Raw genomic sequence first — 25,538 nt, 5'->3', positions numbered from 1 at the left:
AAAGTATTTTCGTCCGAGTTACAGATTATTTTATATTAATTTCCAAAGTTTTAATCATTTTCTGAAATTATTTATATCTTGAAAATAAATAAGAAAAAGGCTATGGGTACCCAGAAGTGTACCCAGCCAGTGTATGGCAGGGCGGGCCAGTTGACTGGGTCAACTGCCCAGTCATCATTGACTGGTCAAAGTGAAAAGTGGTGGTGGGTCCTTGCTGTCATTGAGTTAGCTTCATTAGAGTTTAACTAAACAGTTTAATTAATATTAAGTTAATTAGGCAAACTTAATTAGGTTAATTATTTAATTAGTATATATATTTAATTTTCATTTCATTTTTCTTTTCGTTTAACAGGGGGCTGGGCCCCGCCTGTAAGTGGCTCAGGCCACCTCCCTCCTGTGCACGAACGCGCACAGGGGAGGGGTAGGGGCGTGGTGGCCGGACCTGGCCCCGGCAAGGCCATGGTCGACGCCGGCAGCGGGGTAGCCGACCAGCAGCACCACCAGCAGGTGGCGGGCGATAGCGAGCGAGGGGGCGGAAAGTAGCAGCTGTAGCGCACTTCGGGAGCCGGGCGCTGGGTGGCGCGCGCGCCGGAGGCAGGCGCCGGTGGTCGGGCACGAGGGCGACGGCCGCACGGGGTCGCAACATGCGCGGGCCGGCCGGGGGGGGGGGGTGCGCGGTCGGCACGGGGGCGACGGGCACGACCGGACGGAGCCTGGTGCGACCTGGCCGCGGTGAGCGCGGGGCCGGAGCGCGAGAGGCGGGCGCAGGTGCAGCCAGCAGCGGGCGTGCGCGGGGTTGGGCGAGCAGGAGAGGGGGGGACGGCGGAGAGCTCACCCCCAATGCAGGGGTACGGGCGATGAGGGTTGACGGAGTCCGTCGAGGGGAAGGTCAAGGACGCGGTTCCGGCGAACGTCGACGGCGAGGCGGTCCTGGGGCGTTGGGGACGGCGGCACGGCGGCCCTGGGCGGGGTCACACAGGGCGAGGTGGCGGCAGTGAGCGCCGGCGGAGGCTCCGGGCGAGGGCGGGGGCGACTGCGTCAGGGGCGGGGCGTGCGCCCGATCCAGATCGCGCGGGAGGGGAGAAAGGGATCGTGGGGGGGGGGGGGCGACTGGGTAGTGGGGACGAGTGGGGAGGGAACCTGCTAGGGTTGCGGTCACCCAGGGGGTTAAGGGAGCGATGGGGGTCGGCTGGGCCTGTGGGCTGGTGGGTTGGATGCCCAGTTGGGCCAAACGGCCGAAGGGGAGGGGGGAAGGCCCGGGGTTTTCTTTCTTTCCTTTTTCTTTGTTTTCTTTTTATTTATCCTTTTTGATTTATTATAGTTTCTATTTATTTTAGTTTTAATAAAATACAAAAGTGGCACCTAACTTAGTGTTACAAATTGTACCTTTGCCACTATTAATTTAGCTCTTCAAAATAAAATGGTTTGTAATAGTTTATTCTTTTTAAAAGCATTTAAGTAATTGTTTAGCCCCTGTTTTAATTAATTCCTTGCATCTAAACATTTTATCAAAATGTGGTTTCTCCACCACAATCATCCATGATTTATTTTCTAAATTTTGAACATTTTAGTTTTCAGTTTTTAGTTTAGTTTTCTTTATTTAAAAACTTTTATTGTTTGCCTCTATTCTAAATTTAAATTTGTATCGATTTTGAACCATCGCGAGATCGACAACAGTAACCGTGGTGATGTGGCATCATTAGCAGGGAATTACTGTAGCTTAACTATCCGGGCGTCACACCTTCCCCCACCGAGCGCTCCTCTACGCGACCAGCGTTGGGTGATTGTGCCCGCTTCGCTGCCCGCACGCACACTGCAGAGTCAGAGGCGCATGCCGCACGCCGCGACAGGCAACGTGCACGGGAGAGGGACGTGGCGTAGCAGTCCACGCGCGGCCGCCGCAGGACAGAGGTTGTGGTTTTTTTGTTGTTGCATGATTGCTTCTTATCAATCATCTTATGTGTGTGTTTTTTTGCCTAATTTCCCTTATAAACTAGGTCATTCTGTTGTGTTTTTCTATCTTAATGAAATTGGCAGAGCTCCTGTCTTACATGTCAAAAAAAGGAGGGGAGAGAGGAGAGTCTCCATGAGGAAGGCCATGACTATTGTAGAGTGGACTATTAGGTAGAGTCTCCATGACGAAGGCCATGACAAAGCAAACACGAGCCACAGTGGCTGCAGCCGTGTGGCGCAGGATCGGATCCACCACTGTTCATATTTTTTGCTTTCATTTTTTAGTTTTTTATACTTTCAGGAAAATCTAAAATATATATTGTATATTACAAAAAAACTTTACATAAAACATGTGAAAAATGTTAACAAGCATTTGAAAAATGTTAGATGTGTATAATTTTTTTCTCATATTTACAAAAATGTATGCAATATGTGTGAAAAACAATTAACCACGTATTTGAATTTTTTAATCAACCATCTGAAAAAATGTTTAAAAACTATTTGAAAGTGTTTAATCAAGTATTGGAAAAATGTTAATTGTGTATAGAAAAAATGTTGACTATATGTTAGAACGATGTCAAACGTGTATTTCAAAAATGTTAATCAAGCATTTGAAAAATGGTAAAAATGTGTTTAGAAAAATTGTTGACCATGTATTACAAAAATGTTAATCAAGCATTTGAAAAAAATGTCTAAAATGTGTATGCAAAAACTTTTTCACCTTGTATTAAAAAATGTTAAAAATCATTTGGAAGTTTTTAAAAGTGTATAAAAATGTTTCTCATTTATAAAAAAAATAAAAAATTTATGTTACAGAATTTGATCGTGTATTTAGAAAATATTAATCAAGCATTTGAAATTTTTAAACAAGTACTTAGAAATGTGAAATTTGTATATGAATTTTCTTGACCATGTATTATGAAAATAGTAATCTTGTATTTCCAAATTATTAGTCAAGCATCTGACAGTGTTAAAATGTGCATTGAGAAATATTGATCATGTATTCAAAACATGTTAATCTTGTATTTAAAACAGTGTTGATTATACATTTGAAAAATGTTTAAAATGTGTCTAGAAAAAATGTTCACCATTTATTAAAAAATGTTAACTTGTACTTGAAAAATGATAAATATGTATTAAGAAATATTCTTGACGTATACAAAAAATGAAGAATGAAGACCAAAAGAAACGAAGGGAAAAAAATGAAAATCGAGAAAGATACAAAAGAAACCAAAGAAAAAGGAATCAAAAAAAGAACCGAAGAAACAAGTGCAAGAAAGAATGAGGAACAGTAAAGCCGAGAAAAATAAAATACAACCATTGAAACCCAGGAAAGAAAAAACCAAAAAGAAGAACAAAAATGATTGAGAAATAAAAACCGAAGAAAATCATGAAAGAAACAGAAGAAGAAAAACAATAAAATTCAAAGTATAATGAAAAAATAAAACAAAAGAAAACCAGAGAAAAATAAAAAACAAAACAAAATGTACGACAAAAATGGAAAAACCCAAACGAATCCATCAATGAACCACCAACGAACGAGCGAACAAATAAGTAGAAAAAAACAAACAAAACCAAGGAGCTAGTGCGAGCAATTGACTTGGCGTGCGATTAATATACTCTACGGGCCTGCCCAGTTTAAGGCGGGATGCAGGAAAAGCTATAAGAGCAAGATATAGCCTTCACGTAGATCACTAGGGAACACAAAGTATCTATCCGGGAGCCCTCCGTCAATCCCTGAGAGGGTGGGAGCGACCTCTGCAAAGGGCACCCTTAATTAGTGATCTCGCTAATCTTATGACCTAGCCCACAGTCCGAGCAGCATGGGCCTAGCTATGCCCTTGCTTCACCGTGTCATGTTCGATCTTAGTTTTTCTAGACCCATGCAACTGGCACAAAGAAATTAGGTAAACGGAAAACTGAAATATAGGCGCACTATTTGTTAATTAGCATTCTATGATCAACGAGAAACACACTCGCTATGGCCTATGGAACAACTCTTTTATAAAAAAGAATGCCCCGTCATTCATGTGAAATGTTCATCTATTTTAACAAAAGAATTTACCAACATTGTTTAAGAAAATGATATTCAAAATTCAAAATTTCAAGAAGATATATAAAATGTTACATGGATTAACGTTTCACAAGACAGAGGATTTATTTTCAAGATTAACAGAAGAAGAAATACGGGGTACAAGTATTTTTCATGTCGTCTCCTGGAAAAATATTACTCGCTCCGTTCCATAATGTAGTGTCTATAGATTTTTGCAAAAGTCAAACATTACAAACTTTGACCATATTTATAGAAAAAAAGTAGGTACAGCTAGAAAACCAAATGCACATCATTTGATACATCATGAGTTATATTTTCAGAATGTACATGTTTGGCATTGTAGATGTAGACTGTTTTTTTCTATACACTTGATCAAATTTGATAAAGTTTGACTTTCACTAAAATCTATAGACGTTGTATTATGGAATGGAGGGAGTACTAGAAAAAACTTGAAACTATAAAGCATAAATCGCATATTCCGACGGCTGGTGTCGGTTGAGCTATTCCCAAACAAGAAAACGACGATACGAACGAGCGGTTGCGGCAGCGTCCAATATTTCGTCGTCGCATTCGCACCTCCCTCGGGACACACGACTCATCATCGGTGCACTTTGCTCCACCGAACAGAGTAATACACCACTGACCCAGCAGTGAGCTGGCACTCCTTGTCCTTGTCCTTGGTGCGGTGGTGCCGCCATGAACATCCGCGTGCGAGTTCTCGAGGCCACCCATGTCCGGCCGGAGATGCCCGGGCACACCACAGTCCACCAGCCCGCCGCCGTCAGTCTCTCTCTCTTCGACAGTCTGTTCCTCGCGCTCCCACCGATCCAGCGGCTCTTCTTCTATGATGGCGAGGACGTCCCGCCCTTCTCGGAGCTCGTCGGCTCGCTGCGGTCCTCCCTCGCTGCCACGCTCGCCACCTTCACTCCGCTCGCCGGGAGGATCGCGGCCTGGCCCGACGGCGACCTCGTCATCGACTGTTCCCCTGATGCTCTCCACCCCGGCGTCAGGTTCGTTGTGGCCGAGTACTCCGGCGACGCTGCCGACATGTGCAGGCTCGCCCGGGACGCCGAGCAGGACACCGAGGCGTTTGTGCAGCTCGTCCCGGAGCTCGAGGTGTGCATGCTGCCGGCGCCCGTGCTCGCCGTCCAGGTCACGCGGCCGGCACAAGCACGGGGAGACGACGAGGGAGCGGGCGCCGTGGCAGTCGGAGTGTCGATGCACCACGCGGTGGCGGACGGCCAGTCGCTGTGGCAGTTCATGAGGGCGTGGGCCGGTGCGTCACGGGCGGGCTCGCAATCGCAAGCAGCGACGGGGCCGCCGCCGACATTCGACAGGCGGAGATCCTGCGGCACCCCAAAGCAGAGGCGGCTGCGCGCGAGTTCACCCGCCTCTCGGCGCCGGATCTGCCCAGAGTTAACACGCTGCCGGAGCCTGACTGGACGCAGCAGCGCAGGCGGACTTACCTGCTCACCGGACGTGGTTTTTAGAGCATGTGCACGTCGGCCCTGCTATCCTAACTCTTCAATATTGCTTTACGATCTGTGCGACACAACAAACTTTTTATATGAAATTTTCTCTTTTTTGTTTCTCTCATCCAAAACATATCTTGAAGTTCAAACCTTTGCAGCGTGGCAAAGCTTTCTAACTGGAATCTAGGATAAATCTTTCACAATTTTTTGTCCGACATAAATACTAAAAATATGATTTTTAATCAAATAAAACGTATTTTGTATATTTATGTTTGACAAAAAAATCTGAAAGATTTATCCTAGATTGTACTTAGAAAGCTTTGTCACGCTGCATAGGTTTGAACTTCAAGATATGTTCTGTGCAGGAGAAACAAAAAAGAGAAATGTATTTGCACGAATCACGATACGTTCAGGTGCAGGTGCAGGTGCCCGGGTTTGAACTTCAAGATATGTTCTGTGGATGGCTAGATAGAGAGGGCCCGGGTGCAGGTGCTCTATTATATATTTTCCCCTGCTCACCGCCTCCCAAATCCAGTCGCTGAAACGCCGCATCATGCAACAAAGATAGTCCGTTGCCGGAGACAACCAGCCGGAGCCCCTGACCACCGCGTCCCTGCTCTGGACGTCCATCGCCCGCGCCAAATACCCGAACCACGCGAGTAAATAGCATAAAACTACCACTTTTCGTCCTATGGTTCCAAAAAACCACCACTTTTTTGTTTGTGACTGATACCTATCATTTTTCTCGTCGGCTGTCTCAAAAAACCCAAATCGTCCGTTGCTAGCGTTTTAAACCGTTTTCTGACGGTCCGGGCCCGCCTGTCAGGCCACGTCAGCGCCGCGCGTGACGGTGAGGCCGGTAACGGCCGTTACTCGGACCGACCGGCGCGGTCGGACCGCACCCGCTCGTGCGCTCATTACTCTGCTCCCCTGCCCTCACTCTCACTCTCTCCCCTGCCCGCACTCATTCCTCTGCTCTCACTCTCACTCTCTCGCTCCTCTCCTCTCTGCTCTTCGACGCCGGCGGCGACTTGCGCTGTGGAAGCTCCACCGCCGCCATGCCTTCCTGGAATGACGGGGATACGAGCTCAGAGGATGAGTGCGACATCACAAGCATGGACATGGCTCTTTGGGTAATTTTTTGATCTGCTGAGCTAGGGTTAGGGTTCATCTAGGAGCTAGATTAGGTTAGTGTTCATCTTGGTGAGCTAGGGTAACCTTTGTTTACTGTTATTTAGTAGGCAGGGTTATGGTTGTTGTTTGAGCTATGTTTATGTATGCTTGAAAACTAGGGTTTGGGTTAGGGTTCTTGCTGGACTGGGGAATTAATTTGTGATCTATGTCTGGTTCTGTGAGCTAAGGTGATTTTGTTGATGTGTTCATGCAGGAGACCCCTGACACCACCGTGGAGCCTCTTTTCTGTGGCCAGCTGGAGCTTTCTGAACCCACCTACATGATGCACCACATGAGGCCAATTAAGTGTGTGGCATTTGAAGGAACCTTAACTGGAAGGCGTTTCTATGGTTGTCCAGTGCAGCAGGTATAGTACCTTAATTGGAATCATTTTCTTCTGAACCCACACATGTATTTACAAGGATGACAAGTTGTTGTTCTGAACCCACACAGTATTATGTTGACAAGTTGCTCTTCTGAACCTACACTGTATTATTTAGGATGAACTGCAATATGCCTTGTATTAAGGTATTGAGGGATATGGTTACTATCAAAAATGCTTATGTATAGGAAGCATATATCTGTGAATGTACTTGTACAAGCAGGTTGGGTTTCAGTTATAGTTTGAGTTATATTAAACAACATATTCAGTTTACTTAAGCCTCACCTTTAGTTTCTTAGTCTGATATGATTTGTTGTTATGAAATTGAGTGCACTTAGTGATGTATATTTCAATTTCCAAATGCAGAGTGAAGGTGTTAACTGTGGTGTTACTGAGTGGGTTGACAAGCCCTGGCATCCAATTCTTCAGAATTGCTTGTCCAGGCTGTGGGACATGTACCATGAACAGAATTGTGGCAGGGTAGTTGATAAGCAGAAGTATGAGAAGCATTTGGCCAAGCTTAAGACTGAAAATGACAAGCTGTGCATTGAGTACACAAAGCTTGTCCAAGATGTATCCAAGATGTTTGATTGGCAGGATGGTAGGGTAGGCCACATGGATAACCAGAAGGCAGTTGAGGAGGAAGAATTTGAGAAGAAGAAGAAAGAGGTAGAAGAGAGAGCTAGGTTGGAGGTTCAGATGTAGAAGCTCAAACTTGCCAAGGAACAAAGGTGCATTTTACAGAGCCAAGCTGACATTATCAAGAATACCAGGAAGGCAAAGAAGGAGGTTGAACAGGAGAGAGATTTGCTTAAGATAGAGAAGGCCAAGGTTGAGCATGTGGTGAATGAGCTGCTGAGTGATGGGCATGCAAGCAAGGAGAAACTTGAGAAAATCAAGGCCATCCTTGATTCATGAAGTGTGTTCTGCAGATGGTGAAGTACATCCAAGGCCTTTATAAGTATGTGGCCTAACAATCTGATGTGAAGATATGGGGTGTACATTTTGGGGAATGTGAAGCTAATCTAGTCTATGTCTATGCCAATGTTAAGAACTGTTGTTATGCGCTAGAACCTTTAATGCTAAGTTATGAACTAAGTTGTAATGACTGTTCTGCCTGTATTTGAACCTCTTCTGCTATGTTATGGAGTCAGTGATAAGCACTGCTGGAGTATGCTATGTGTCTTTTTATGTTTAAAAGGTAGTTATGTTTATTAGTGCTTTCTACCTAGGCTTTGTGGCCCAGTTATATTTACAAACCTAGGCCTACTTCACCCACCCTCCACTGCTCATAAATAGCCTACTCCACCCACCCTCCTCCCTCCAGAACACAGCTGCCACACCCCACCTCTAGAAACCCTAGATGGATCCAGAGCTTGGGGAGGTGACAGATGAGGAAGAGGAGGCAGTGCAGGCAGTGGATGTGAGGAGGCAAAGGGCTCGCCCTGCAGTGCAGGCAGTGGAGTGGGAGCTGGAGTTCAAGAGGAGGCTGGCAGAGAAGATCTTGGAGAAGTGCAGCTCAGATGAGTTCACAGTTCTTGTCCTTGGCGGCAGGCGCAAGAGCTCAGGGAAGATCATCAGGTGGGCTAGGAGACAGGCAGTACTCGCTCCTCACCCTTCTACCAGAGCAAAGTGGTGTCGTTTCTTCGATCGTTACGACTGAGAGTTGTTGGTAGTAGTTTTTTAAGGTATGAATGAGAGTCTGAGCTATGTATCCCTTCCATTTCTGTACAACTCTTTGTATGAAAGAAAGTTTGGATGGTGGAATCTATGAATGTTTGAATAAATGAATCAATGTTTGCATCAGTGTTGTCTGAATCTACCCAGAAGTCACAAACACTCAGGTTGCATAATGCAACCACTTAGGTTTCAGCAAGCAAATACACAGGTTTCATAAATGCAAACACTCTGGTTTCAGGAAGCAAATACATAGGTTTCATAATGCTAACACTTAAGTTTCAGCAAGCAAATACATAGGTTTAAGGTTGCAAACACTTAGGTTTCAGCACTCATACAACAAGACAACTTTCTCAAATGTTGGAATCTTCAGTAATTACCACTAGCTGTGAAATATGCCTTCCACTTTCCAGTTGGCTTCCTAACCCTCTTGGACCCAATCTCCATCTCAGAGTTGGCAGCTTGCCTTGGAGCATTGAAAACTGTGTACCCTCTGCTAGCTGTTGATTCTCTGGTGTTCTTTGCTGGAGAAGCAATGGATGACCTTGTGTTCTTGGCTGGTGAAGATGTGCTAGGAGCCCCTGTCTTCTTGGTTGCTTTGGTCTTCTTGGTTGCTTTGGTCTTCTTGGCAGGTGCTGATGTGGCTGGTGCTGGAGTAGCAGAAGCAGCTCCCTTGTTCCTCTTTGCTGGTCCTGGAGTAGTTGTGGCTGTTGCAGGCCTCTTCCTAGCTATGGCTGGTGCTGATGGTGCTGATGGTGGTGGTGGGGGTGAGGGTGGGGGTGCAACCACACCTGTAGAAGCTCTGGTAGATGAAGAGTAGTCTGACCTATTCTCCTGCACATTTAACAAAGTAAATTATAATTAAACCACCTAGCCTATGAAACAGAAGTTTCTTTATCAATAAGTATACCTGGTGATTATTCTTTCTCATCTGCAGTTTGGGTTTCAGTGGAACACCACAAGTGGTATATCTGTGACCTTGCATATTGCAATTGCTACAGGTCACTGTCCCAATTCTTGATGTATCCTTCTTGGCAGGCACCTCAAAATGTCCTTTCCTCCTAGCTGTCTGCTTTTTACCCTTCTTTTCTTTGAATACTGGAGGAGATATGTCATCCCCCATGGTGTGTGGCCAATAATCAGGGCCTGGAACAGGGTATATAATATGCTTGTAGGTTTCATAGTAGAGGGGCTTCTTGAAGAACACATGGACAAAATCTTCAGGGTGTAGCTTCACCTTCTGCATTGCTGCTATAGCATGACTACATGGAACAGCTGTCATATCCCACCTCCTGCAGTCACAAGTGTAGTTGTTTAGGTTTACATAGTAGGTCTTTTCTGAACTAATTGTAACTTGCCAAATTCCTGGTCCAGCCATATATGCATCACAATATTTTGCCCACTTCTTGCCCTCCTCCAATATCTCAGAGTAAGTGGGTGTGATATCCCACCTACATGTCTCTGTCTTCTCCCTAATCTTCTGAAACTTGATCATGAGTTTTGTCCTAATTCCTTCAAGCATTGTCCTTATGGGCTTGTTCCTAACATCCAGAATAATCCTGTTGAAAACTTCACTAAGATTGTTTACAACAAGGTTTGTCTTGCATATAGTATCCATTCTATGCCTGGCCCAAGTATGGACTGGTATGTTGGACAACCACTTCCATGCCTCCTCACTCTCTTTCTTCAATGCTTCCATGCCCAGATCATGCCCATGCTTAGTGAAAGAATATGCAGCCTGGTCTAGATGTTTTTTCAATTCATCCCCTCTAAACCCAGCTGATTGGAAGTTGGCATATATGTGTCTTAAACAAAATCTTTGAGGGGAATCAGGAAATACATCCTCTATTGCATTGAGCAGACCCTGTTCATTGATTTTGTATTAATAACTAGTGAAGTAAGTAGAGAAAAGCAGTACATAGTGCAAGGGAAAGCAGTACATAGTGCAAGGAAAAGCAGTACATAGTGAAAGGAAAATCAGTCAAATCATGAAGAGTAGTTGTACCTTTTGCCTGTCTAACATAATTGTGTAGGGCCCAAACTTATTGCCACTACCAATTACTGTCCTTAACTGTGTAAGAAACCAAGTCCAACTATCTGTCTCCTCCTTGTCAACAACACCAAATGCAATAGGGAAGATGTTGTTGTTGCCATCCCTCCCTGTTGCTGCCAGGATTTGCTGCCCAGTGCTTAGTTTGATGAAGCATCCATCAAGACCTGCATTTTAAGCCATTAGTAAATAGCAACATGTAATGCAATCCCTATTTAAGCACTATACAGACTAGATTTACCTATGAAAGGCCTGCAACCATTTAGGAACCCCTCCTTACAAGCAAACAGACAATAAAACATGTAATGAAACCTTGGGGTAGGTGCTGGGTGGAGTTCAAATTCCTTTGTTGTCACAACACACCTACTACCAGGGTTTGTGTCCAAAACACACTGCAGATAGTCTCTTAACATGTAGTATTGTGTCTTGTGATCCCCTTGCACAACATCAACTGCTTTCCTCCTTGCCCTGTAGGCCAAACTTTTTGGAACATGTACTCCAAATTTCTTTTTTGTATAACTTAGTATAGTCTCAACACCTGCACCAGGATTGGATCTTACAGTATCCTCAACAGCCTTTGCAACCCACTTCATGGTAACCTTTGTGTTCTCTCCACTTGCTCCACAGGTGTGATCAAGATTCATCTTCTTGATGCTAAAGGTTGACTCATGGGCAATCTTAGAAGCAGTAATATAAAACTCACAACCATGCTTTCTATCTGAGCACCAGGCTATGATCCTACTTGGATCATTCCTATGGTACTCAAAGTTCCTAAGTGTCCTAACATGGTAGTTTCTCAATGCTTCTCTGAACTCTACCACATTCAGAAAGCACAAATGAATCCTAAACTGTTCATGTGCATCAGGCCTAGAGGAATCATACCATATTCTCTCCTTCTTCTTCTTCAATTTTCTCTTGCTGCCACAAGGCAACCTAGGTGCATCATCTTCTTCATCAGAAATGCCTTCATCACCTGGAAAGCAGAACTCATCAGCTTCTGGCACGAAATCTTCAAACTTTTTGTGATCTGGCTCACTGTGTGATCTGCTTGTTGGGCCTTGTTTCCTCACAGGTATCTTCTGTGCCACAGTTTTCACATGATCTGAAACTTCTTCTTCATCATCTTCTTCAGAACCATTTGGCTCCTGCCAAAACTCTGAGGGTTCAGAAGCACCCCCAAAATAATGCTCAGCCATCTCTTCCTCTTCCCTGTAGTGCTGACTTGTTCCTTCACCACCTTCATCTTCTCCCCTAGCCCAAGACTTGTATGAAATTTTCTTCCCTCTGTAAGCACCCCTGAAAAACTCAAAATCTGAAGAGGATTTGTCCAACTCATCTTCATCTTGATCTTCTGCTTCAATGCCTTCAATTTCCACTGCCTCTTTTCCCTTGTTGAAATTACAGCTCTGTTGTGTGTTACAATATGGATCAACAGGCACAAGTGGGGGCTGTGAAGAATTTGAGACAGGGAAAAGGACACCTTCTTGGGAAACACTATAAACAATGGGATCACCAACTTGACTAATTGGAATCTACTCTTCAAGTAAGGTGTGGTCCATGTTTGCATCTGCTGGATTTGGGTCACTAGCCTCTCTCACTGTTATGTTCAATATTTTCTTCTCAGCAAACAAATCTAGCATCTCCTCCACCTTCTCATCACTGTCCAAAACCTCAATCCCCTCCAGCCCCTTACCCTCATCCTTAACATATGACAGATAGGCATCCAACCCATAGCCCTCAAGTTCAATAAGTGCTAACAAAAACAGGTAATTCATTTCTGATAAGGAAAACTTCCTTTCCATGTTGTCTCTACCCTGAAAATGCAGCCTCAATTCCCATACTTCATCATCCAAACTATGCAAAAAAAGAAACAACACATTCAGATTTCTTCAGATTTTCAAGTTAAAAAGTATGCAACAGTTTCACTTGCACAACATATCATCCAAACCTAAACCCTAATTCATATATTGAGTACAATGTATACATAATAATATACCAAAGAACTAATTCATTAACAATATAAGAAACAAATCCTAACCCTAGTTCATAAATAAACTAAGAAAAATAATTACAACAATTCATAACTTACTCCATGCCACCAAGTGAGGAGGCCCACTGGTGCCCGCCTTCTGGATCCGCGTGGATGCATTTGGCCACTGCCCTGGCCGCGCGGAACGTCGGTGGCCCAGACGAGCGCTGGGTCGGGAAACTTGCGATGCCTAGCCACTTGTTGACCTCGGAGTGAGCACCGCCCTCGCCGCTGGCTGTCGGCCCAGGCTCGCCGTCGTCCTTCTTCTTCGCCGCCGCCATCGTCGGGGGAGACAGAGAGCACGGGGGGAAGGAGGAGCGAGAGAGAGATGCTGCCGACAGAGAGAGAGAACGGCAGCGAGCGAGCGGGTGCGGTCCGACCGCACCGGTCGGTCCGAATAACGGCCGTTAACGGCCTCGCTGTCACGCGCGGCGCTGACGTGGCCTCACAGGCGGGTCCGGACCGTCAGAAAACGGTTTAAAACGCTAGCAACGGGCGATTTGGGTTTTTTGAGACAACCGACGAAAAAAGTGATAGGTATCAGTCACAAACAAAAAAGTGGTGGTTTTTTGGAACCATAGGACGAAAAGTGGTAGTTTTATGCTATTTACTCGAACCACGCCGTTGCCGCCGCGGACGACGACGACGCCTACTTCGTGTTCCCCGCGGAATGCCGCGGGCGCCTGCGCCCGCCTCTGGACCCGGGCTACTTCGGTAACTGCGTCAAGGTCTGCTACGCGCGGGCCAGCACGGGCGACCTCTGCGGCCACGACGAAGGCGGCGCGCTCGCACGCGCGGCGGAGTCCGCCGCGCGGCATGCGATCCGTGAGAACGTGGAAGGGGAGGACCCGCTGGGCGATGCCGACCGGTGGGCGGAGACCATCCGGGGCGTCCCGCAGGACAGGCTGGCTAGGCAGGGGTCGTTGCACCGGTTCATGGCGTACGAGGTGGACTTCCGGTGGGGGGAGCCGAGTCGGGTGGAGATCGTGTCCACCTTCAGCGCCGAGATGGCGATGCTGGCCGGAGCGCGTGGCGGCGCGGTGCAAGTGTCGGTGGCGCTTGGCCGGGAGCACATGGACGGCTTCGAGGCCAGCTTCGTGTCGCAGGCATCGGCATGAGCAACACATGTAGGAGTACGTGATAGATGACCCGTGATGAAATCAAATGGCGGGCGCTAGCGATCCTGTTAGAGTTATAGTTTAACTTATGTAATCTCAAACATCTCTATCTCTTCTCCCTCCTCTCGTATCCTTTCTGGACTTCTCTATACGAGAGTTGTATCCTTGCGATCAACCTCTTCCTTGTATCTCAAGGCATATTGCCAGATCAATAAATACCCAAGGCGGCTCTCCTCCAGGAGAGTAGGAACGCTTCCAGAAACTTACATGGTATACAGAGCTATCCTCTTCCCAATCTAGCTACGAGAAAAACTTCCTTCCGTCGCTATGTCTTTCACCTCGACCACGGTCGTCCTCAACCTCGGTCCTCCTTCGTCCGAGAAGTTGGCAAAGTGGAATTATCTCATGTGGAAAGCACAAGTAATGCCCAGCCTGCGAGGAGCGCAGGTCACGGGGCTTCTCGATGGAACCGACGCCGCGCCCCCAACCACGGTGGAGCAGCAGCAGTCGGCCAAGACCATGATCGCGTTGCCAAATCCGCTGTACGCACCATGGCTATCGAAGGATCAACAGGTCCTCAGTTATCTGTTAAACTCACTCTCCAAGGAGATCCTTGCGCAAGTTATCAGTAAGGAAAGCACCTTCGATCTATGGACTGCAATCACTACAATTTTTGCATCGCGGTCTCAATCCAGAATCACGAACCTGCGGATCGCCATCACCACCACGAAGAAGGGGCTCATGTCTAGTTCCACCTACATCGCCAAGATGAAGAACCTTGGAGACGAACTTGCAGCAGCAGGCCGTCCTGTTTCTGATCCCGAGATGGTGGATTACGTTCTTGCAGGTCTTGATCGCGAGTATGACTCCGTTGTGGCGGCCATTGGTGCTGTCAAATCTTCCATCAGCGTGGATGAGCTGTTCGCCCAGATCTCTGCCTTCGACCAACGAGTGGAGATGCTTGGCGACAGTACAGAGAACGCCTTCAACTCTTCTGCAAATACATTGTACAGAGGGCGCGACCAGTTCAGAAACAGAGGCCGTGGGCGTGGCCACAGAGGGCGTGGCCGAGGAAGGCGTCCTCCATCCCCTTCAGCCGGCAATGGTGGTAGAAGCTATCGAGGTCGTCCACAACAGCAGCAGCAGCAGCGTCAACAACCACCTCGCGATTACCCCAAGTGCCAAATATGTTACAACTTTCATGCAGGAGGTGCCCGTCCCTGTTGGGATCGCTATGAAGAAGATGATTATGAAGAAAAGGAGGCCAATGCTGTCACTAACGGCTACGACATCGACACCAATTGGTATGCGGATAGCGGAGCCAAAAATCACATCACGGGTGAGATGGACAAGTTCACGACCAGAGACAAGTATCACGGGCCGGATCAAATTCACACCGCAAGCGGTTCTAGTATGGAGATCACTCATGTTGGTCGTTCAATTATCAAAACCCGCATAAAAAATTTGCATCTTAACAAGGTTCTATATGTGCCTGAAACTTCAAAAAATCTTGTCTCTGTTCATAGGTTCACTCTTGATAATCGTGTTCTCATTGAATTTTATCCTTATTTCTTTTTGGTTAAGGACTTGGACACGAGGAGAATCCTTCTTAGGGGCAAGTGCGTGGGAGGCCTTTACCCACTCATATCTTCATCACCATCGTTGAATAAACAAGCTTTTGTCGCCGTCAAGCCGTCTTCTTCAAAGTGGCATAGTATATTATGTCATCCTTCAGTAGTTATTGTTAAACTAGTTCTTAGTAAAAATAAGCTTCACCACTCTCATGAGTCTAGTGTTGAGTCAGTTTGTGATCCATGTCAACACGCTAAAAGTCATCAGCTACCATATCCTATCTCTACCAGTATCTCTACTGCACCCTTACAACTTGTATTCTCAGTTGTTTGGGGGTCAGCTCCCGTTTCAGTTGGTAGACACTCATATTATGTAAGCTTTATTGATGACTATAGCAAATATACTTGGATTTATATTCTTAAGAAACAATCTGAAGTGTTTCAAGTTTTCAAAAAAATTCCAAAATCTTGTTGAACGAAAATTAAACACCAAGATCATTGCCATGCAAACTGACTGGGGTGGTGAATACAAGAAACTCAATTCCTTCTTTCAGCAACCTGGCACCTCACACCATGTCTCATGTCCACATGCACATCAACAGAATGGTTCCGCTGAAAGAAAACATCGCCATGTTGTTGAAGTAGGGCTAGCTCTACTAGCAAATGCATCTATGCCACTAAAATTTTGGGATGATGCTTTTTTGCCTGCTACTTATCTCATTAACTTGCTCGCTATCAAAGTCATAAAGTTTGATATCCCTATCACACGTCTTTTTGGCGTTGCTCCTAATTACAATTCCCTTCGTGTATTTGGTTGTGCATGCTGGCCTAATCTTCGACCATATAATACGCGTAAGCTTGCTTTTCGTTCCAAGAGATGTGCCTTTTTAGGCTATAGCCCAATTCACAAGGGAGTAAAATGCCTTGACATATCTACAGGCAGGGTCTACATATCTCGTGACGTTTTTTTTACTGTAAAGACAGTAGGAAAGGTTCCTACTGCATGTATATTAGAATGGGAATATTGTACAAGTTACATGGTGAGAATGTTACATGGGGGGGGGGGGTTAGATTTCTATAGAGCTACTAAAAGTATTACAACCAGAGAACTAAATCAGTGTATGGAATCTAGCATTGCAGTAATGAACTGCACTTTGGAGTGCTGCACCCTATATCTTAGATTATAGAAGTCAGATTTGAATCTTTGTTTCCAGGCTGCCACCGAAGGCTTCACTTTCCTAAAATGGTGATTGTTGTGTTCTTTCCAGAGGCTCCAAGCTGAGATCAAGAAAATATCCATCCACAATCTCCTAGGATATTGGTTTTTCTGGTGGCTAATCAGCTGTAGTCTATGATTGTGTGTGGACCAGTGGAATCCTAGAACTCTCCAACATTCTTGGCTAAAGACACAATGAAAGAACAAATGTTCCACGGTCTCTTCAATGCGATGGCCGCAAAGGAGGCAGTCCAGATTGGAGCCAATGTTATAGTGCCTTCGGTTGAGCATGTTTCTGGTGTTTAGACGGTCAGAGAGGAGGAACCAGCCGAAGACATTGATCTTTGGGGTGCATTTGGCTTTCCATAGCCAGCTAAAAGCCTCATGAGCAACAACATCTTTAAAGAAGAAGTTGTAGTTTGCAGTGGTTTTGAAACTGTCACCTCCCCAAACACATTTCCAGGTGTCATGTGTGTCTTGTGGGGCAATTGTGGCCACCTCAGACTTAATTTGCCTTAACTCCTCCCTCGCCTGGATTGAGAGTGGGAGGTGACAGTTGGCGTGCAGGTCAGCTGTGGTCAGAAGATCCTTGACCGCGATATCTTCATTCAGAGTATAGGAAAAACCCCTAGGGTATTGATCGGCGTAAATAGATTGGTTCCGGTTGTCTTTCCAGAAGAGCGTCGATGAACCATCCCCAATTTGAACCTTGGTTACTCCTCTGTAGATGGGCATGAGATGGATCAGATCCTTCCACCAAAAGGAACCACAAGTGTCCTGGGCATGGGGGACAAAGCTGTTGTAGTAGGATTCCCAAATTAAATGTACCCAGGGTATATCTTGCCTGTTGTAGAACTTGTGCAGGAACTTGAGTAGCAAGGCTTCGTTTTGGACTCGTAAGTTAATTATCCCTAAGCCTCCACTCTTCTTTGGTCTACAAACCATGTCCCAGGCTGCCAGAGAGTTGCATTTGACCCCATCATCAGTCTTTTTTCTCCACACGCAGTGTCTTCTGATCTTATCTAGCTGAGTCAAGATTTTGGGGGGTAATCGAATGGTGCCCATCGAAAACATAATTAAAGAGGTGATCATTGAGTTCATGAGGGCCAGCTTGCCAGCATAGGACATCAGTGACATGGCGGCAGTGATATTCCTTTTCGCTTTGCAAACCAGAGGCGTCATATCTTGTGACGTTGTCTTTGACGAGTCAGTTTTTCCTTTTGAATCCCTTCATCCTAATGCTGGAGCACTTCTCAAGAAAGAAATCCTTCTTCATCCACCAAATCTTCGAGCCTTTGATCATGGGGGCGACAATTGTACTGACCAAACTGATAGGTTTGCTAGTTCCAGTGGTGTGCCTATACCTGTGCAGGTCCATGGAGAAGACGCAAAAGAAAACGGTTTAGAAAATGATCAAAACCTCACTGAAAATCAAGGCATATTTCATGTGCTAGAGGAAGAAGAAGCAGGCGCTGGACACGAGGTGGATTTGGAATCACTCGGAACTCCTGTGCGTCAGGGCGAATCTCCCTCGGATCTGGCGCGCTCCAGAGTCAGGAGCCAACTGCGTCCAACGCGCGGGCTCGGGACGTCGACAGGCGCAATAGCGCCCGACTCCCTAGCGCCCCGCAGGGGCCAGCTGGGCCAATCACACGGTGAGGTCCCGCATCCCACGCGCGGGCCCATGATGATGACCAGCTCGGGATCGCCACAGCCCACGCGCATGCAGGAGACAACATCTGGATGGGGATCTTCTATGCATGAAACCTCAGGAGCTAGCAGTTCCCTCGACACACAGCAGGCTACTGCGTCTGGATCGGGATCTGCAGTGGAAAGTTGATTTGATTCTTCTCCAGGATCGTCTGCGGCTTTGTCTCTAGTAGCCTCTCCTGTACAACAGCCACCACAGCCTATTAGATTACAACCGGCTGTGACTTCACGTGTTACATATCCGAACTGATGGCACTATACGGTATGGCATGTTATGTGTTACAGGAGAACCAACAAGGCTGGAAGATGCGATTGGAGATCCTAGATGGAAAAAGGCAATGGATGAATAGTACTCTGCGCTTGTGAGGAATAAAACATGGCATCTTGTACCAAATCAAAGAGGTAAAAATATCATTGACTGCAAGTGGGTTTTTAGAATAAAAAAAAGAGCAGACGGTTCGATTGATAGATATAAAGCACGTCTAGTTGCAAAAGGTTTTAAGCAACGTTATGGTTTGGATTATGAGGATACTTTCAGTCCTGTTGTTAAAGCTGCAACTATTAGACTTGTGCTAGCTATTGCCGTGCCCAGGGGATGGAGCGTGAGACAGCTAGATGTTCAGAATGCGTTTTTGCATGGTGTTCTGCAAGAGGAGGTTTACATGAGACAACCACCTGGGTATGAGAATAAGAAAACACCCCAATATGTGTGCAAGCTTGATAAGGCTCTTTATGGTTTGAAACAGGCACCAAGAGCATGGTATTCAAGGTTGAGCTCTCAGTTAAGGCTACTTGGTTTTGTTGCATCCAAAGCTGAGACATCACTTTTCATTTACAACAAGGCAAATACAGTTATATGTGTGTTGATGTATGTTGATGATATTATAGTTGCAAGTTCTTCACAAGGTGCTACTAATACTCTTCTGCATGATCTAAGCTCAGAATTTGCTCTTAAGGATCTTGGTGATTTACACTTCTTCCTAGGCATTGAAGTTAAGAAAGTTCAAGATGGCATAGTGTTGAGTCAGAAAAAATATGCTACTGAACTTCTAACTAGTATGGGAATGAAGGACTGTAAGCCTTCATCCACACCATTGTCTTCTTCAGAAAAACTTTCAGCTTTTAAAGGAGAGTCACTCAAGGAAGAAGAAAGTACTAGATACAGAAGTACTGTGGGTGCCTTGCAGTACTTAACATTGACACGGCCTGACATATCTTTTGCTGTTAACAAGGTGTGTCAGTATTTGCATGCACCGACGACTGAACACTGGACATCAGTTAAAAGAATTGTAAGATACATAAAACATACTGCAAGTTTAGGTCTTCAGTTCAGACGCTCCAGTTCTACTCTTGTTAGTGCTTTTTCTGATGCTGACTGGGCAGGATGTAGTGAGGATAGAAAATCAACTGGAGGATTTGCAGTATTCTTTGGCTCTAATCTTATTTCTTGGAGTGCCAGGAAGCAGGCTACGGTGTCAAGATCAAGTACAGAGGCTGAGTACAAATCTCTAGCAAATGCCACTACTGAAATTATTTGGTTGGAATCATTGCTTCGTGAGTTAGGAATCAAGCAACATCGCACATCTTGTTTATGGTGTGACAATTTGGGAGCAATCTATCTTTCTTCTAATCCAGACGGTTTTACCAAAGCTTTACCAGTCAAGCCATTTGAAGAATTCAAGAGAAATCTTAATATAGGATAGGTGAGATTAAGGGAGGGTGTTAGAGTTATAGTTTCACTTATGTAATCTCAACCATCTCTATCTCTTCTCCCTCCTCTCGTATCCTTCCTGGACTTCTTTGTACGAGAGCTGTATCCTTGCGATCAACCTCTTCCTTGTATCTCACGGCATATTGCCAGATCAATAAATACCCAACGCGGCTCTCCTCCAGGAGAGTAGGAACGCTTCCAGAAACTTACAGATCCAACAGTGCTTTAATCTCCTCCATCTCTGCTCAATTTATCCCCAACAGTGCTCAAATCAACTGAGCACATCGCGCTCCGTTCTCCTGCATATAAATAAATGAATACCGAAATTGCTTAAATGACACTCCTACTTAATCTGGAGCCATGAAAAGAATGTTTCGACCATTTTTACATGTGTTTGCTTCCTCTCTAGTGGCTCGAGAAATGGTGTATTTAGATTAGTTTTATTTTGTGAGATAAATACACTTATGGTCACTGAAGTTGAGTCCGAAACACACTACGATCACTATACTTCAAAATACGCTCATTACGGTTATTATATATGTTTTGCAGTGATTACACGGTCACTGGCTCACCGTATAACTGCGTATTTTGATCTGTTGACCGGTCAGCATGGCACCTAGTACAACTTTTTTTTCTTGCAGTGGTAGAGTAGATAGTGACTCCGTATCTGTGAGGATACCGCTAGCTGCATCTGGACGAGTGGATCAGCAAAGAGCTCCGCAAGCAAACATTGATTCGTAAACTCACGAGAGTAAGCACCTATCTACTCGATGTACCCGCAGATTCATCATGCTCAGAAAAATTGATGGATACTAAACAAATCGCCTTGCTTACAAGCCCTGTTTTCGGTGTGCGTGCATGCTAGAATTTCTGAATGCCTCCACAACATGAAGGAAGCAATGATCGATCCGGCCCCATCTTGCCGCTTCACATGGCAATTCACTTAGTTTTATTTCTGAGCTTTTATACACTTACATTGCGTTTGGATGTTGGTATTGGGCTGTCGAATTGGATTTGGTATTGGGCTGACCCCAATACAGACGTTTGGATGTACTCTGAAACAACGCACTTAAACGAAAACGAAAACGCTGGAGTTTTCGCTCGCACGGGCCGATCCATTGCGCCAATACGGAGGCCTGGACCTCCAATTTCGCCTGAATGGCGTCGCTCCCGCAAAACAAAACGCTTCGTTAGTTTTTCTTTCCTCCCTCCACCACGAGACATACAGCGTGTTTAGCAATTTTTAGGAAGAGGAATGGGAGTTTAGAGTAGGGAGTTGTATCGAGACTAGATATGGGATGAGACGTTTTATTCCAATCCTTTGTTTGGCACATAATAGGAATTATGTGTGAGATTTGATGAGAAACTATATTTCCTTGTTTGGCTCATGGGAATTGGCGAGGACACCGCCGCCTGGCAGATCGATGACGGCGCCCACGCAAATCCACCACGACGGTGTAGTTATGGTCGCCGCCTCCCCTTCCCTTCTTCCTCTGCCGCCGTCCCTTCCCCTCCTCCAGCGCTACCGCTTCCCGTTCTCGCCGGCCCTGCTCGCCGTGGCCATATCGCATCTGCAGCCAACGACGCCAGTCCCCTCCGGCGCCGGCCATTCCTTTCCTCTCCAGCCATGCGGTGGCCCACTGTCGGTGCACATCTCCTCTCCCTCAGACCACCTCCTGGGACGCCCCTTCTTCTATGGCTCCAGCCAGCCCCTTCATCCATCCTTCTTCCCTATCTCCAGGCAGCCTGCTCTGTTTCTTCTTCTTCCCAGCCCTTTTGTCAATGATTTGCTGACCATTGATGTATCCTCTTGTTGCAGGTTGGATTAAAAGGTGGAAGCCATCTAGGCCAACCTGAGGTATGAATATGATGCAATTTTGTGAACTATGCTTGTGGCATTCTGATGCATATGCATGTCTTATGATGTATTTGATGCATGCTTATGTGTGATTTGATGCATCCTGGTCATACAATTTTGTGAACCTTCAATGCTTGTGGTGGTCTGATGCATATGGTCATCTATTATATGTTGAATGATGCATGGTTATATTGAAATTAGTCCAAAGTTAACATGATATATGTGCATTGTAGCTGCATCATGTCACAAATGGATTTGATTGCTTCCATTGCCGAAGAGAACAAAAGAAGAAAAAGGAAAAGGATCATCTTGACAGCGATGTACGTTGCGTCAGTTTGTCTTGGCCTAGCCTATCTTAGTACTTAGAGAGTACCAAAGAGTTTGGGATGATTTAGTGACGACGAGCTTCGATATGTTCATAGGAAGTACTTGCTGAAAGAAATGTACAATGGGTCAGAAGTAACTTGCTATGATGAGTTGCGCTTAACCAAAAGGAATTTTCATGATCTTTGCACGATGTTGCGTATGAAGTGTGGTTTGAAAGATAGCGTATATGTAACTGTAGAAGAAAAGGTTGCTATGTTCTTGTTGGTGGTTGGACATGGTATTAAAATGAGAGTGTTGCGTGGCACTTACAAGCATTCTTTAGAGACTATCAGTAGGCACTTCTCGAATGTGTTGACAGCCATTCTTTCCCTAACTGGGGAGTTTATGAAGCTTCCTGATCCTTCTATTGAACTTCTGGATGATTACAAATGGAAGTGGTTTGGAAATGCCTTGGGAGCACTCGATGGGTGTCATGTTGATGTTTCTGTCGTTGCGGCTGATGAAGAGAGGTATAGGAATAGAAAGCAAGATATCACCACTAACATGCTAGGTGTTGTTGACTGGAACATGAAATTTCTTTATGTTCTACCTGGCTGGGAGGGATCTGCATCTGACTCCAGAGTGTTGCGTGATGCAATGATAAACGATTGTCAATATGCATTTATTATACTTCATGGTATGATTGTTTCTCTTGGCATTTCGTTTCTTTTTGTGTTAATGTTAGCTAAATCTAATTGGTACACCATAGGAAAATACTACTTAGTGGATGCTGGCTATACTAATGGACCTGGCTTTCTGGCTCCATTCAGATCGACTAGGTACCACTTGAAAGAGTGGGTCTCAACTCAACAACAACCCCAAACTGACAAAGAGTTGTATAACTTGCGTCATTCTCGGGCTAGAAATGTTGTGGAGAGAACTTTTGGCCTATGGAAGAAAAAAATGGGCCATTCTACGAATTCAATCTTTCTTTGACATAAAGGACCAGGTAACAAGTGTCCATATGGTGTTGAATAACATATGGACTGTATGACATGCTAATTTAAATATAATTCATTGCAGATCCGGATTATTAATGCTTATTGTGTGTGACACAACTTTCCAAGGGATAGGCAGCATATGATGGATGATTTATTGCTGCAAGAAGTTGATGCTGACCTAGCAAATTTGGAACAAGAGCCCGTGGACGACACTGACTTGATAACATCTGTTCAAGTCACTAATGAATGGCCAACTTTAGGCAAGAATTATAGCAAGACATGTGTGCTGAATACCTTCTCAGGCAGGCTGAATTAGAGATGGCATAGTTAGTTGATGGTGGATTAGTTAGTGGATGAGCCTAGGTGGTGGTTGTCTCATTTTGTGTAGTGCCTAGGTGATGATGGTAGCTTGTTGATTGTCTTTTGTGTGATAGCTTGGCTGACCATGATGGTGCCTTGTGTGGTCTTTTGTACATGCATTATCTTCATATTAATACATATATATGATGGATTTTCTCAAAATTTGCACTCATTCAACATTTATTTGACCCAAAATACTTTTTCCTTCGTGCAAAATTGTTTTTCTTTGTAGCAGCATGGCTGAAGGAACTGCTACTGGAAAGATGAATTATGTCACATGGGATGATGAGATGGACATTGCCATGCTTGAGGTACTTGTTCATCATCACAACATGGGTGACCATTCACAAAATGGATGGAAAGCACATGTGTACATTGTAGCTATCAAGAATGTGAAGAAGAAGTGCAATAAGGATATCGCGAAGGACAACATATTAGGAAGGCTTAGGACTTTTGACAAGCAATTTGAAGTCATTAACAAGATCCTTTCTCAAAGCGGTTTTGGATGGGATTGGGTCAATCATAAGCTATCCATTGATAGCGACGATGTGTGGACTAAATATTTGGAGGTAACTTCTATACGGTTGCATTGTTTTAATAAATTTTTTGTATGTAAGGAAGCAACTTTAGTCTTCTCTGATGGGTGTATTGTGCAGGCTAATAAGAAAGAGAAAGCATTAACTTCCTACAAGACCAAAGTAGTGAAGCACTAGGAAGCCATCTCTACCATATATTCAAAATATCACGCGGACGGTGAAGGTGCCAAGATTGTTGCTGAGACTACTGAAGATCTAGAAGAACCAATTGAAATCTCTCCAGAAACGGTACCAAAGAGACAACGAATAGGTAACTCCATTATGTGCATTATTGGAGAAATGAGGACTACTTTTAAGGATGCTTTGAAGACAACTGATCCACTTCCATTGCCAAAGGTTACTACTCCTTTTGAAATACTTCCTTCACTTGAGTTGATACCAGAGTTGGCAGAAGTAGACATGTTGCGCTCTTACGGAAAGTTGATTCTTTATGAGTGCTTGTTTGAAGCTCTAATGGAGCTGCCCATGCAGATGAGGAAGGCTTGGCTGCTATTATGGCCTTGAAGTTATGATAGTTACGATTCCTGTGTGTCTTGTTAAACTTGGACCTATCTGAACTATTTCGCTTGTTACATTTGGAACTATGTAATGTTCATCTTCAACTTATTTCAACAATTGTGATGTTACATTTGGAACTATGTGTCGTTGAGAATTTGAGACATCTATTTAAACTATATGTGTTGTACTGTGTTGGTGTAAAGTTATTTTTGGATGTTTTGTGTCAATATTATATGATGTCATCCTCGATTTCTAGAATAATTGATGATAACTTTTACTATATAATCATCCAATTATAGTCATACAACTACCGTTCTAATGTATATAGTAATGTTGCTATGCAATTCCAGTGTTTGACATCCAAACACGATTCTGTATTGAAACCTCTGGACGATTCCGTGAGCGAATTCAATATACATCCAAACAACCGAATTCGTATTCATGTCCATTACAGTTTCCTGTCTGAATTGGAATTGAAACCAATACAATACAGAGGCCTCCAAAACACAGCGTTATACTCCCTCCGTAAAGAAATATAAGAGACGTTTAGATCACTATTTTAGTGATCTAAACGCTCTTATATTTCTTTACAGAGGGAGTAGCTTTTAGTGCATACTCCCTCCGTCCGAAAAAACTTGTCCCGAGCTTGTCTCTCAAATGGATGTATCAAGCACTAACTTGTTGCTAGCTACATTTATTTGAGGGACAAGCTTTTTCGGACGGAGGGAGTATGTTGCATGACAATGCCTACTTCTTGCATTGACATCAATTGATGGGTGCTACTTCCTGAGCTTGCGTTGGTTT

The 25,538-nt window shown here is 44.8% G+C and overlaps 3 protein-coding genes across 3 annotated transcripts; all 3 read left to right on the top strand.

Annotated features, from left to right (window-relative positions):
* The first annotated feature begins 4,702 nt into the window (after window positions 1–4,702).
* Window positions 4,703–5,496, top strand: LOC123493378 (malonyl-CoA:anthocyanidin 5-O-glucoside-6''-O-malonyltransferase-like). The gene is made up of 2 exons (XM_073503655.1): window positions 4,703–5,282; window positions 5,372–5,496. Exons 1-2 carry the CDS (start codon window positions 4,703–4,705, stop codon window positions 5,494–5,496), a joined length of 705 nt encoding a protein of 234 aa, XP_073359756.1.
* Window positions 5,497–6,456: 960 nt separating this feature from the next.
* LOC123494735 (uncharacterized) lies at window positions 6,457–7,741 on the top strand. The gene is made up of 3 exons (XM_045230957.2): window positions 6,457–6,611; window positions 6,866–7,018; window positions 7,400–7,741. The coding sequence occupies exons 1-3, from the start codon at window positions 6,537–6,539 to the stop codon at window positions 7,736–7,738; spliced, it is 567 nt and encodes a 188-aa protein (XP_045086892.1). The 5' UTR covers window positions 6,457–6,536; the 3' UTR covers window positions 7,739–7,741.
* Window positions 7,742–13,117: 5,376 nt separating this feature from the next.
* Window positions 13,118–13,907, top strand: LOC109776534 (anthocyanin 5-aromatic acyltransferase-like). Its single transcript, XM_045231279.1, has 2 exons — window positions 13,118–13,240; window positions 13,386–13,907. Exons 1-2 carry the CDS (start codon window positions 13,118–13,120, stop codon window positions 13,905–13,907), a joined length of 645 nt encoding a protein of 214 aa, XP_045087214.1.
* The last annotated feature ends 11,631 nt before the right edge of the window (window positions 13,908–25,538 follow it).

Source organism: Aegilops tauschii, chromosome 7 (genome assembly GCF_002575655.3).
Source record: "Aegilops tauschii subsp. strangulata cultivar AL8/78 chromosome 7, Aet v6.0, whole genome shotgun sequence".
NCBI lineage: Eukaryota > Viridiplantae > Streptophyta > Magnoliopsida > Poales > Poaceae > Aegilops > Aegilops tauschii.
Note: the sequence above shows the minus strand (reverse complement) of the source record. Positions and strands in the feature narration are given on the sequence as shown.